Source organism: Anas acuta, chromosome 2 (assembly GCF_963932015.1).
Source record: "Anas acuta chromosome 2, bAnaAcu1.1, whole genome shotgun sequence".
NCBI lineage: Eukaryota > Metazoa > Chordata > Aves > Anseriformes > Anatidae > Anas > Anas acuta.
In genome coordinates, this window is record NC_088980.1 from 98,802,252 (window position 1) to 98,817,596 (window position 15,345).

Genomic DNA, 15,345 nt, shown 5'->3' on the forward strand with positions numbered 1-15,345 from the left:
GTGAAGAGAAGATAAGGAGGTGATCTGATCAATGTTTATAAATATCTAAAGTGCAAGAGGCCAATGGATAGGACAGGCTGCTTTCAGTGGTGTGCAGTGATAGGACAAGGGGCAACGGCCAAAAACTGGAACACAGGAAGTTCCACACAAGCATGCGTAAATACTTTACAGTAAGGGTCACAGAGCACTGGAACAGGCTGCCCAGAGAGGTTGTGGAGAAGCATCTCCTTTCTCTGGAGATACTCAAGACCAGCCTGGATACTTTTCTGTTCAACCTACTGTAGGGAACCTTCTTTTAGTAGAGGGGTTGGACTCAATGATCTCCAGAGTTCCCTTCTAACCCCTATGATTCTGTGATTGCATTATTGGTGACAAAGCTGGTAAGCACTGAATTGCCACTGTCAGAACCAGGAAGTGGAAGAAAGAAAACTAAGATGCACACTTAACTCTGCATTCTAAGTGAAATATTATTCAGAGTTGGACTATTTCACCCGCTTTAAAGGAGAGGCTAGAAGCCAGGTTTTCACAGTGCCTGTTAGGCTCTTGTTTGAGCAGGACTGACTGCGCTCTATGACACAGGAAGCTGTTCTCCAGAGTGCCCCAGTTATGGCCAGTTGATGGCCAGTATGCATGGTGCTGCTTTCCCTGTATGGGAATATATCCTTCCCTCTTGCAAAATCTTGCCCTGCAGGACAATGATGTGCCTGTACCAGCTGGATACTAGGAGCCACTAAAACAAGAGGGCCCTGTCAAACCACTGGAGTGAAGAATAAAAGCACTTATAGTGCCCATCCCAGTTCTGCATGACTTCATTTGAATCTCTCACTGGTCCAGAATTCTTGTCTGAACATTTCCCACTGGACTTTTTCTGCTGGAAGTGAAGTTCAGCCATCTGCCTGCTGGCTGTGGAAGTGGCTGATGTTGTATAAATGGAAAAGAGCAGCAGACATGCTGAAGACTTTGATGACCTGAGGGGTTAAAGTCATCAGACATCAGTAGGACATAATTCTCTAAATAGCTAGAGAACAGCGAGAACAAGAATTTGGAGCACAAGAAGGAGAAAGTCTCAAATTCCTGAGCACCTATTGAAGGGAGGGAGACAGCAGAGGATGAAGGAGAGATTTTCAAAGGGATACAGCCAGTGCAGAGAAACTTCAGAACTACAATACATGTACTCAACAGATTTAAGAATTCAAAACAAGCTCTTAAGCATGACTTTGCCAAGGCAGAAGGTGACTTGTTTTAACAGGAATGGAACTGTATGCCCCCCAGTAGGAGAGGAAATGGCAAGACATTTCAAGACAATACATTTATAAAATTGGTGGATACTGTGAGAAAATTTCAGCAATGCTGGATGAGAGAACTCATAATTTTTCATTCCACTGCAGAGTTGTAACAAGTGGTAAATAAAATAATAATGATAATAAACACTATAAAAAGTATTTCTTCACCTATGTTTTTTTCTATCTGAAGATTATTTTTTTATGTATTGCTGTTAAATGTTCCATTTTGTAGTGATCAATAGAAGCAGCTTCCTTAATTTATAGTATTTAAAAAAAAAAGGGGGGGGGGGATGGGGATCGAAGAAGTATGAAAGAAGGATTTACTTAACTACAATTTAATTAATATATGTTTCTTACAGTTCTTTTGGAGGACGAGAATATTTTGGAACTAAATTAAGATCTGCTGTAAGAAATAACATGCTAGAGAAAGGTCAGGCAGGAAAAATGAAATTTAGTATATTAAATTTAAAAATTCATTTAAAAATCTGAGCTGTTTTTAAGCAGCATCAGACTTCTGGATAGTACATAATTCTGAAAACATGTGAGTTCTAATATATCAACAACATGGAGTGTTGAGCCCTGTATGCTGCTAGGGTATGCTGTTTGTGTACTTTATGCAAATCCAGAGAAGATTTTTCAGCAACTGTTCTGTGTATGTAAAGAGCTACATGAAGTTAATAAGACCATTTGTAAAGAAGTAGATCTGATCTCTAATACAGTGGGGTCCTTTTTTTGGTCATTGTTTCAAGATGCATACAACTGGATGCTGAGTATATTTACTTTTCATGCTATTTCTGCCCTCCTCCACTTTTCTGTATCATTCTCATGAGGTCTCCTGGGTGCTCTTAGCAGTTTGAATATGTACTGTGTGTCTACTGAAAATGGTACTAGTTTCTCTGTTACTGGAATATTTGATGTTGCTCATCTTAGCAATTGTTTTTAAAATGAGTGTGTGGACTAAAATGAGTGTGGACTATTAAAGTCCATATATAGTTGAGTATCAAATAATATCTTTTTCTCCTCACCCATGCTTCCTTTTAGGTAGGTTTAAAGAGTTCTTTGTAAAGGACAAGACATCTACTACATTTATAAGATAAGTCAACTGGTATGCAAGAGACATTTCCTTAGGAAACTTTCTAGGTTTCTAGCAGTTTCCATCAAATATTCTTGATTTTGTCCCTGTTAAGTTACGAAGAAATATACCATACAGGCTTTGTTTAGAAAAGCTGAAATGATAGCCAAATTGCTTGAAGAAACATAAAAAGATTAATGATTGAATTCTGCCTTGCTCCCAGCTTCTCACTTCCTGAAGCAGTGTAGCTGAGACATATCACAAAGATGACACATATTGACTCTGAGGAGGGAGCAACAATTATTTGCCTTATTATTTTCCATGTCAGGAAAGTAATAGAGCAATATTGTGCCAGTGAAAGAAGAAATTTCTAGCTTGTCTGCCCTTCAGCTTGAAGGACTGTTGTACACACTTCTCATGGAGAAAGAAAAGAAAAATCTGGATCTTCCACTAGATTCTACTTTGAGTAAGGCAAAATACAAGGAAGAATAAACTGGGCTCACTTCCTCAATTAATGCCCATCCAGAAAAATGACCAAGAAATGAAAATTCTGGATCTCCAGCACCAGAAAAATTATTTTGATGTTGTTGTGTGGTCTTTCTCTCACAACACTGAGCAATGTTTTTTAATATTTGTTTAGCCATTTTCAAATGTGTCTACATGTTGCCTTTTTTGTTTGTTTGCATCATAGATATACTTGCGATTCTTGGACTATGAGATGCAGAATTCCAATGAATGCAAAAGGAATTTTGTTGCTGTTTATGATGGAAGCAGCTCTGTGGAGGATTTAAAAGCAAAGTTTTGCAGCACTGTTGCTAATGATGTAATGCTGCGGACGGGTCTCGGTGTGATCCGCATGTGGGCAGATGAAGGCAGTCGAAGCAGCCGATTCCAGATGCTCTTCACATCTTTCCAAGAACGTAAGACCTTAATATGCCCACCTTTCAGTTTGTTAAATGAAACTAATCCCACAAACTGCTAATGTTTTCTTCATGCAGAGTAAGGATAAATAAGTAACATCAAAGGATGTTCCTGAACAAGCTATGTAAATCACTAGAATAGTTTTAATCCATGCATAGTGTGCAATAATTTGTAACACAGTAAGTAGAGCACAGGATTCAGAGACAGAAAGACGGGTATAGCTAGTCACAATGACCACAACTTACCGGATCCCCAAGATACCAGTCCACTCTGTCTCAGTTTTCCTTTACACAATTGGAAAATAATACAGCTCTGAAGGATTTTATCAAGCCTAGTCTTTTTCTATGAATTTGATTTTTTTAGATCTTACAATGATGGGCACTTCAAAAACACCTTATGATTATTTTATCATAGATGATTAATATGTTTGTTCATATGCTGGAATGCATATATCAATAAAAACATATCAGACAGTTTTAAGCAAATAATTTAGTGGTGGTTTTGTTGTTGTTGTTGTTGATATATGTATATGCATATATATAGTAACAGAAGCTATCTAAAAGCTTAAATGATATCTCTGTTTACAAACTTAATATTCTCCCTATGCAGATTGTATTCATTAATATTTATATTCATTTATATGATTTTTGAGCTCAGGTAATAGGAAAAGTAGCCTTTGGGGATAAAAAAAAAGGCTACTTATTGCCAATTTGAAAAACAAACAAAACCCCATCAAACCCAATAATCTCATTCACTGAAAATTATTAATTCAGTTAATCACCTGTGAAAGCTATTGGTTTATGTTCTTTAATGGAAACAATGCACAGATGGTCCCTTAAGGAAGGAGTATAAGCATTTATTTTCACATGCTGTTTCATGGTGTTTTTTTGTTTGTTTTGTTTTTGTTTTTGACTTGTGCATCACAAGTTTCACAAGAAGATTTCTGTGTGACTGTGAGTTACTGAAATGAATGCACACTCCTACCAAGCATAGTCTTCATCTGTATTCTGTGTGTGTGTACCCTGCAATGAGGCAATAAGACTCTGTTGAGAACAGCCTCCATAATTTCTTAATTATGGCTCTGATTAAAAAAATTCTGACACTTTGCATGCTTGAAACTGCATATGCAGTAAAACTGCATATAAAACTACAGTGTAGTCTCACACTGTAGCATTAGGGTGGGTTATGTTTTTCTTGTCTGCAAATCAGGCCAGGGTCTAAATGATACTGAGAACCCTCAATTGAGATGACACTGTCTTTCTTTCATTTCTGCAACTGGGGATGTCTTGAATATTCAAGATATTTTATTATTTTTTTAAATTTTCTTCACAAAGCATCCTGATCTGTTACCTTAGAAACAACTGCATAGACACTGGAGGTTCACAGCATTAAAAGAATTGGAGAGTGAAACACTATGATGACTAACTTGAGATGAGGGTTTGCATAATTGTATGTTTGCAAGGCTTCATATTTTAAAAGAAAAGAAGGACAGATAATGGTTTTGTTTGTTTGTTTGTTTTTCCTTATAGCATTCCTAATATGGTTATTTGACATCCTACAGCTTATGAGCTACTCTTTTCTTGTAAACAGTTAATGTTTTATAATGTACTGTGACTGGGAGTTTAAAAATATTAACATGATGTGTCTTCCGTAATTCTATTGTACAAAGTTGTTGCAAACTAAAAGCTGTAAATTTACAAAGGGTGAAATTGTACTTTGAGATATCTACACAGCCTGATCATAAATATGATCTGTGAAACTGCATATTCCCTGTGAAACAGGGAAACTGCATCTGTGTTTTTAATGCTGTAAATTGATGTTAAAGGTTTAAAGGTGATGACAACTGTACTTTCTATGCTAAGTCAGCTGTCCTATACTGCAAACTGGTGTTGAATGTATGAAGTAAGGTAGAGCAGACGTCCAGTCTGAGCACAGTGAAACACAGCATATAGCATGCAAACTGTGAGGTCTTTCAGTAATGTGTGGGAATAATTAGATCATCTGTGTGGAAAAGTAGGAATGTCAGACTTAATTCAGGGAGATAAGCATCAAGCAACAGACATCTGTGTCCCTGCAAAAATGCAGGGACAAAGAAAGAGGGAAAAAAAGCTAGTTTGTTCACTTAGAGTTGTGGAGGAAAAATAAATAAATAAAAAAAAAATATATATATATATATTTGCTGTGAAAGAGTGACAAAGTAAAAGTTATTTTTTATTGTTGCTGTGGTAATGGCCAGAAGGTCATTGACCACATGACCAGGAGGACCAGAAGGTTATGTGTAGCTCCTCAAGTTCCTCTCCTTAGTGTGAGGTACTGTCTGTAGAGTTAAGTGAGACTATAGTCCTCTGTTACACAAAGCTCTGTGAATTGGAAGGTTTGGAAGGTGTATTTTGTTTGTTTGCTTGTTTGTTTGTTTGTTTGTTTGTTTGTTTTGTGGAAACAGAAACAGGCTACTTAACCTGAGGAATCTTTTCTTTCTGTCTAAGTCTGTTCAGTGTTAATTCTTGTTACAGAGCTGTTTCCTGGGGACTTGACATTTATGTAGAACAGAGAAATCTTAAAGAGATTTCTTATATGATTATTTTCATATGGTTTAATCAGTGCTCTCCAATTTCATCTGAAATATATGTAGATATATGTTGTTTTTTTGTTTTGTTTTGTTTTCTTCTAAAATGTGGTCTTACAAGTTTCCAAACCTCTAGTGGTGATGATCTGCCAAGCAGAAGTGCTGTTAGTATATCTCAAGAAAGAACAGGAATAAATGCAAGAAATCATTAAATTTACTATTCCAGAAAATCAGTAATGATTCTTAAATCATGAAAATAGCAGTATAGCTCTAATCAACATTTAGCAAACAAACAATTCTTAATAGCTGATAAGGTACAACGATGATAGATATTTTATGATCAGTATTATCAGCTATTCCAAATATTTATTTTTTTCTGTTCATGCCCTTATCTTTTCAATCTTTTATACAACCTGTAATCATATACATTTACTTCATACTTTTCTGTATGGTAGTATGGTAGTCACTTTCTATAATAGATTTCAAATAGCAAATACATTAATTTTAGAACCTGAAAAACGGAAAAAAAAAAAAAAAAAGAAATCTGGTATCATCAAAAGGCATATGTTCATCTGTTAAGAAGACTTGAAAAATGAATCTTTGTTTTCTCACCTACTAACTATTAATTTCACTTTCCATGGTTGTGACAGTGATCTCCAGCCTGATTAATGATGGACATGCTACACTTACAGCTTCTTCAAAAGCTTTTCCTGAGCAGGCACACCTACACTTTAAAAAGCAGTTTCATAAAACCAGGGCATAGGGGATAAGAGAAAATCCCTCTATATGCAGAGCACACAAGATGCTTATTCTCTCAGCTCTGACAGCTATTTGGTAGCACTGCTTGCCTCTATATCCAAAACTCCTTTTTTTTAAAAAAAAAAAAATCAAGAAGAAAAATATTATTCATTCTCTTATTTTGTTGCCACTTTGATCTTTAAGGGTGTTTTTAAAGCCCTATCTCATGGTGTTTTCTTAAAGGAGCACAAATTCTATTATAGTTGTTTTCTTTTTATTAACAAAACCCATATTTAGATAGAAATTTAATGCTGTGTTTAGAAGAGTAGTGCACAGCTTTATAAAGTAACAGCAGCCAAGTCCTTATTTACAGCCAGAATCCCTGAAGATGATCATCCCAGCATGGGCAATTTTCTAATGGGGAAAAGGCTCTGCAGGTATTCAATATTAATGGCTGTGTTTATTGTGATAATGCAAAAGGAACAAATGAGAAAAGGAACAGCAATGCTATAAGTGCAATACATGCAAAGAGATAGTTTCCTCTTGGAAGGACTTAAGAGTGTAAATAGATTACAGCCTTTTTGTTTTTGTTCCCTGCTTCCACACACATATATATAAAAGAAATTATTGTGATTGCCTCCTTAATGGTGAATACTCATCTGTGATTTTCTGCCTCTCTGTTATATCTACAGCTATCTGTAGTCAAAAACCTTCACTGGCTAACCAACCCTATGCCTCTCTGTTCCTGAACAAAATAGGTGTCTGTGGTGCCTAGAGTGTATAAATTGGACATTGAATGGAGCTCTGAGCACACACTTCTGAGCTGACAGTCTCTGCTGATCTCATGTGTCTGGTATTAACACTCAGAAAACACTGTATTTATTTTGAACAGAGTTGTCTGAAGGGGGCTGAGGAGGAAAATTAAGAATTAAACACATTCCATTTTCAAGTATCTAATAGCTATATTTTAATAAGATTTTTTCATTAGTGGCAAATGAAAAGATAAGTAATTTTACTTCAGATAACACAATTTAGTGTGCATTACTAAAATCATTGTAATAATTTTATTATTTTAAGAAAGTAAGTGAAACTGTCTGTCAGCATGACTGATGGACTTTTCTTTGGGGATGCTGAGAGAAAACTTCTGTTTCAAGGATGATTTGAGGAACGTCTGAAGAATTTAATTTTTCTTTCTCTAGTGAAGAAAAGAAAGCTCTATTTTTCAGTAAGGAACAGTGGGAAATTCCAAATGATCTATGCCTAAAGAATTAATGTGCAGAGCATGATGCAATAAGCTATCTTGAGAACATGAGGAGTAGGTGTGAGATGTGTAATGAGTTCAGCAGAAATTATTTTTCATATCTAACCATTTTTCAGACTTCAGAATTTTCCCATTCACCCTCAGGAGAAATCAAAACGTCTCAGAAAATGTTATGACAAGAATGGAAGGGGTGGAGATAGAGAAGCCTGAAAATAGTAAGCAGAATAGGGCATTCATCTAAGATTAAGGAGTCCCAGATTGAAATCCCTACCCTGAAATGGACTCAAAGGGCAAGCCCACAAAGTTCAGTGAAGTGAGACATAGATTCCCAAGCTAGCTTGCTCAGATCTAGTGCACACCTCACACAGAAAGTATGGAGTTAATGCTAACTCTACATGGTGCTTAAAAACAGAGTAAATACACTGGGGAAGGCTGAAGTAGAACAGCTAAACTTCACAAAAGGTCCACAGCAAGTCGGCTTTTGACTTCATCATGTAAAAATATTTTTACACCACATATTTTATATCCAAAATATCCTCACTCCCCAAAATTATGCACAGCACACACACAGAGACATTGTATTTTATTATTAATGCCACTACATCACGATATAATAATTATTAATAGCACAAATAATGTTTGCTATAGTGCTATATAAATATTGCTATTTTATTTTATAAATGGCCATATACTACTTGCAATTATTTATTTTACTGCCCCAGTGAAAGCAGTATTTTATTGGAAAAATATAAAATATGAATTTTTATTTCATATTACTTTGTAAGCATGGCATATGGAGGAACTATTAATGCTCTTTATGTTCCTTTGCCTTAGGGTTATTCAGGATTAAAAGAAATTGTGATCATTTTTCATTAGTAAATGAAAAAGTATGGATTATTATCTCCATATGCATTCCCAGAACCTTTTAATAGTAATCAGATATAAGTAATAAGACAACTCCATTGACTCATTTTTTTTTTTTTTTTTTTTAACTTTTAAAAGCAGTAAGTTTCAAATGCTGGATACGGGCTTTTTTGAATACTGGGATAGTAACTTTCTGGAAATATGATTATTGTAACAATCCTCTAACCTCCTAGTTTGTCCCCATTAGAAACAAAAATATATTTACAAGTCAGCAAACATAAATAATATAAATAGTCTACGTTTTTTTTTAAGTATAGGTTTTCTAAATCTGAAAAATTCACTGGGTTACCATCTGCATTCCTGTTAACGCATTTGATTATATATGTTCTAGGATAAGTGCTCCATCTTGTGTTCAGTATAAATACTTGTTGAAAAGCGGAAGACACTACATTTTTTTTTTTTTCCGTAAATAAAATATTGGCTTGTGTGTTAAGATACCAGTTATCCTTACACACAGATATATATATATAAAAAAAAAAAAAAAAAACATATGGAAATTTAAAATAGTGGGAAAGGTTTTGAAAGTTTATATGTATATATATGTCTATATATAACTTTATATATACAATAAAATAATATATGTTTCAATTTTATATTATATATATCAATTTTATATAATATATATATCAATATATATTTAAATTTTCAACTTCAATTTTGATATTATATATATATTTATTGGCACTTTAATTAAATTATAATGTATGAAATATGTAACTCTTGATCTAACTAAATAACCATCTTTTCAGAGAGAGACAGAATGGCTGAGGTTGGAAGAGACTTTGGGGTTTGGACTTTCTTTGTTGAGGGCTGTGGGTCTGCATTCTGTTGAGTTTTAAATATCCCCACCACAGTCTTCACAGCCTCTCAGAGAAACCAAATCTTGCCCTGTGAATCACAAGCCACAAAGTAAAAAATTTGTTCTGACATGTAAGTGAAATTTCCTGCATTTTATTTAGTGCTCATTACATATTTTTTTTTTTTGTCTTGTCACTAGGCTGCTCTGAGAAGATCCTAGCTCTGTCTTTACTCTGCCCTGTCAGATATTTGTACAAATTGACAAGATCTCCCCTGAGCCTTCTCTTCTCCAGTCTGATCAGTCCTAGCTCTCCTAGGCTTTCCTCATATGTCAGATTATCCAAATCTTTGATCATCTTCGTGGCCTTTTGTTAGACTGACAAAAGTATGTCCATGTCTTTCTGGTGCTGGGTAGCCCAGAACTGGACCAAACAGTGATTCACCAGTACTGGGCAGAGGGAAAGGATCACCTCTCTTCACCTGTTGGCAACGATCTTTCTTTTTTTCTACAATACTGTGTCTTTCTTTGTCACAGGGGCACAGTGCTGGCTCATGGTCATGTTACTGTACAGAGGCACCTTTTCTGCAAACTTGCTTTCCAGCCTGTCATTCCCCAGGACTTAGTGGTTCATGGGGTTATTCCTCCCCAGTTGCAGAACTTTGTATTTCACTGTTGAAATGCATGTGCTTACTATAGACATATTTCTCCATCCTGATAAGGTCCATTTCTACAGCTGTCCAACCAACTGTTCTCTTAACCAGTCCTAATATTGATAATTTGCATTGTCTGCAAACCTGCTTAGGGTACACTCTGCCCCATCATCCAGGATATAAATAAAGGGAGTTAAACAATACTGGCTGTAGAAGTGAATCCTGTGCTAAAACATTAATGGTTGGCCTCCAGCTGGACTTCATTCTGTTGATCACTTTTTTGAGCCTGTCTGCTCAGCCAGTTTTGGTCATAAAATCATAAAATCACAGAGTGGCCTGGGTTGGAAGGGACCTCAAAAACCACCTAGTTCCAATCCCCCTTCCGTAGGCAAGGACACCTTCCACCAGACCAGTGTGTCCAGGGCCTCATCCAACTTGGGCAACTTGTTCCACTGCCTCACCACCCTCTGAGTGAAGAATTTCCTCCTAATATCTAATAATAATCTCTCATCTTTTAGCTTAAAATCATTCCCCCTTGTCCTATCATTATCTAAGCTACTAAGGAGTCCTTTTCCATCCTTTTTATAAGACCCCATTAAGTATTGAAAGGCTGTGATGAGATCACCCCAGAGCCTTCTCTTCTGTAGGCTGAAAAGTGCCATCTCTCTCAGATGTTCTTTGTAGGAGAGGTGCTCGAGCCCTTTGATAATCTTTGTGTCCCTTCTCTGGACCCGCTCTAACAGGTTAACATCCTTTTTGTGCTGGGGACCCAGACCTGGATGCAAGTGGGGCCTCACAAGGGCCGAATAGAGGGGGACAATCATCTTCCTTGACCTGCTGGCCACTCATCTTTTGATACAGCCCAGGATGCAGTTGGCCTTCTGGGCTACAAGTACACACTGCCGACTCATGTCACTGTTGACTTATGTCATGAGTCTATGCAGACTACTCCCTTCTTGTTCTTCATTTGTTTGGAAACCTTCATTGGTTTCCAGGATAATTAGGTCCATCCTGTTTCCAGGGAATAAGTTGAAGCTGAACAACCTGTAGCTCTCAGGATTCTCCTTCTTGCCTTTCTCAAAGACAATGGAGACATCTGCTTTCTGCAAGTTTGTGGGAATTTCTCTCTATGGCCATGAACTTTCTGAGATAATCAAGAAAACAATGTCAGCCAACTTCTGTGGGCATCCCACAAGTCCAGGGTCCATGGATTCATGCCTGTACAGTTTGTTTGATGTTCTCTGACCTGGTCCTCCTCCACTGGGGGTAAGTCCTGCTTGTTCCAGACTGTCTCCTTCATCTCAAGTGCCAGGAACTCCAAAGGGCAAATCCACCAAAAAAGATGGAGTAGAAGAAGACATTTAGTACCTTATCCTTTTCCATATCTCTTATCAACAGGTACCATGCCCCATTCAGCATCACACACACATTTTCCCTCACCTTCCTTCAGCAGCAAATATACCTGTAAAAATCATTTTTGTTGCCTTTCACAGTCCTTGCCAGATTCAACATCAGATGGACTTCAGCTTTCTTAGCTGTTTCCCTGTATGCTTGGTCTATGCCCCTATATGTACATTTCCACTGCTCTCTCATATAAGGACACTTAGTCATAGTGAAGATTGCATACTGATAGATCAGTGGAGACAGCTTCGTGGAGAAGTTTGCCTTATTTTATCTAATTGAAGGTAGTGATAGAAGTAAATTCCTTTTGTGAAAACATTCATACCCTTTCTTCATTTTTTTTTTTTTTTTTTTTTCACGTATTGAGGCAACACCACAGATGTTCAGAGGTTAGGTTAAACTCTCCAGTGTTGGAGCCACATACTTTGTCTGCTTGATTCCACTACCATGCAGGGTTCTGTAACAGCCTCAGGGAAGTGTTAGGACCAGTTCCACCTTGCTGCAGAAGAATCCTGTTCACTACCAGTTCATGTATCTTTCTGCTATTACTAGAATATCCTTGGTACTGCGTCCTAAGATCCTATTACTGTGCCTCTTCAAGAGGAATAAAATAAAATACAAAGAGCTAATTCCTTCAATGAAAATTGGGACTGACAAGTTTTCAGCTTCCCTTTATGCTTTCATTCACTCTAACAAAAAAGCCTCATTAGAGTGGGGAAAAAATATTGATTTCTTGTCCAGCTTAATCACTCTAGGCTCAAGGGACCACAGAGAGGATTTGACTATTTTAATTTTAAAAACATAAACAGAAGTGTACAGTTTATCTTTAGATTTAGAAATCTGCTGCACTTGGGTTTCTCCAACGCTAAGACTTCTGTACTTGTTTTGAAATTTCTCCGCTGTCTGTCCATCTAGTCATGACTATTCACGTAGCATTTCTTTCCTCTGTAGTTCAACAGCATGATTTAGGGAAGCAGAAGCTCTTTTTTCTTCCTTGTTTCCTCATCTGCTGTCTTCAGATCTCCCTGACATCACTTTGCATAAATATTCTGTCTTCTAAAATCCAAAAGAAAAAAAAAATATTAATTGCTCATATTTTTTCTCTCTTGTTCCTGAAACATTTCCCAATATTCTCAAGATACAGTATCTTGTCATTTATTTCAGTGCAGAATGCCTAATATTTCATTTATTTTGCTGTCTTGCATAGTTCTCTCATTCTTCCTTTTTCTTTCTCTTCCCTTACTTCCTCCATCCAGATCTTCCTTTTCTATTTAACAAGTTTATGCTTCTAAATGCCCACATTTCTGCCCACACAACTGTCCTTCTTTCCCGTAAGTTGTTCTCTATTCTTCGGGGAGGCTGTTTTCCCACAATTATTCCTGTCTTTGCTGTCACATTCAGGATAAGATCAGCTTGGATTTAAAGTGGGAAGGAAAAGTCATATGCATTTAAAAGGTTCTGGCCACTGAGACAGGACTTTTTCCTCACCACTTAACTTGTAATGAGAATGACAGTCTCTGTTTTGTTTATTTTATTCATGACAGTCTCTGTTTTATTTGTTTGTTTTCTTTATGTCTTTATTTCTTTCCTAATGCTGCACTTTACCCCACCACCCCAACCCTCCTTGTACTGCTTATTGGTGTACTTCCCCAGTTGCTGTGGTGCAGTAGTTTTTTCCCTTTCTTAAATTAGCTCTCACAGAGGTGCAAACAACATTGCTTATTGGCTCAGCTCTTGGCAGCGGCGGGTCCCTTTGGAACTGGCTGAAACTGGATCTGATCTGACATGGGTAGCTGCTGGGCTCTTCTCACAGAGACCACCCCTACAGCCCCCTGATATGAAAATCTTGCCACGTAAATGCAGTAGCACAGCATTGCACCCAAATCTCCCCCCAGCTCTTCCAGCAGCTGGAGCCTTGAGGCCAGATAACCACAAAACTCATGCTGAAACTCAAGCAGAAGGAACATACAAAGCTCTTAGCATTACATTAGATCTTCTATTGTGGGAGTAGCTATTGTGACTAAGGGGTATTTTAATGTACTATATAAATTTTCACGTTAGCTGCTACTTTTAGAAAGCAGTGTAAATGATGGAGACAAAAGAGCTGTTATGTCTCACAGGTCACAAACACGTAAAGTAGAGAACCCTCCTACAAATAAAATATGTACTTTTTTTTTTTTTTTTTTTTTTTTTTTTTCTCCATAAGCATCTGCACTTTAAAAATGTGTTATTTATATATTAGACCAATAACTGTTTAAACTCCTGACAACATTAGGCTTCTGGTGAAGTGAGTAAAAGTGATGGGTGAGTAAATTTGAAAATATATGCTATTTGAAATTGTAAACTTCTGTGCATGCTATTTTAGTATATGTGTATACTGTTATATCTGATTGGATGGCAGTGTTTTTAGGGACAAGTTTTGATGGCATTTATCATTTCTTTAACAGACTATAACTGGTCTGAAGAAGCCATTATAGTCAGTTATGGATATCTGAACTTAAGCAGTTATTTAAAAGTGGATTTCTTGATGTGATATATGAAGTCATTACATTCTACAATCTAAATCCTTTGTACTGTCCTTAGTTAACAAACCACTAAAGCAGTCTTCTGCTCCGAGCTAAGGATATATGTTGTCATAGGAACTGCTTTTAAAATTGCAGAAGAGAAATATTGCCATGAAGCATCAAATTTTAAATACCAAAATTTAATAATGTGAGCATCGTAACTCCTTTCTGATTAGTAAGGGTCTTAGGTTATTCTTTAACTTTCCCTTAGGAAATAGTTATAATATCGTTTTTCAGTTGAGCTTAAAAAAAGGAAAAATAAGTTCATTTTTTGTTGATTTCACACTGATAAAATGTATATTAATGATAAAATGTACATATTTTTTCTTATATTGAGGAAGAGCTTCTGGTTTATTTTTAATGAATAAAATATGAGGAGTAAATTATCTTTACTGCACAGAATTTTGGAGTACAACCCAAACTTTAAGGATCCACTTAAGGATCGCTAGCACTTGAGTTTAGCAACAGGTACACCTCCTGCTGATGACCTCCAAACTGCCATCATGGTAAATGTCCTTCAGTAAAGACTTCATCTGGTAGCTTTAATCCTGCATGATTCTTCTAGATCATAGGCTCCTTGGACATTGATGACTATTTCTGTTTTTAATCTCCTCATGTAACCAAAAGAATACTTTACTGTAGCTTTTTGTATGACTGGGGTGGTGTTTTGTTTGTTTTGTTTTGATGGTTTTATTTTCTCTGGGAATAAATGCTCAGATACCATTGATATGAGCAGTAAAGTGTATATCTTCATTCAGTCACACAGTGCTTTCTCTAAAACAGGACTTTCAGGAACTTTGAAACTATTTGCCATGTACTGGCTATGATATAGTTAAAATTCTCTACAGCAGCCCATACAGTGGTGTGTTTGGGATCTGTGGCTAAAACTATGTTGATAACGCACCAATGACCTCCCAGAAATGTGAGGTGTCAACATACTGCAGCCATTAGAAGCAAACTATGGGAAAGAAGTCCATAGTCAATGCACTTAGACAAAAGTGAAAATATATATTCAAAGAATAATAAGTGTGTGACTTAAGTGCCTTTGATGGTGAATGTCAGATATTAAATATGTCAGATATTGAAATAAACAAGGATCCTCTGCTGTAGAGTTTTCCCCTGGTACAGATTACACGATTCCTCCTTGATATGTCTGTTGTGGAAAA

The 15,345-nt window shown here is 36.5% G+C and overlaps 1 protein-coding gene across 14 annotated transcripts in view; it reads left to right on the forward strand.

The window, feature by feature from the left end:
* NETO1 (neuropilin and tolloid like 1) overlaps positions 1–15,345 on the forward strand; it is an 82,848-nt gene that overhangs the window by 49,312 nt on the left and 18,191 nt on the right. For all 14 annotated transcript variants that reach the window (XR_011092873.1, XR_011092874.1, XR_011092876.1 and 11 more), the window contains exon 7: positions 3,047–3,275. Coding sequence is in view for 9 of the 14 variants with exons in the window: in XM_068671370.1 (XP_068527471.1) it covers positions 3,047–3,275 (229 nt within the window). In the remaining 5 variants the exon portion in view is untranslated. The remainder of the gene's footprint in view (positions 1–3,046; positions 3,276–15,345) is intronic.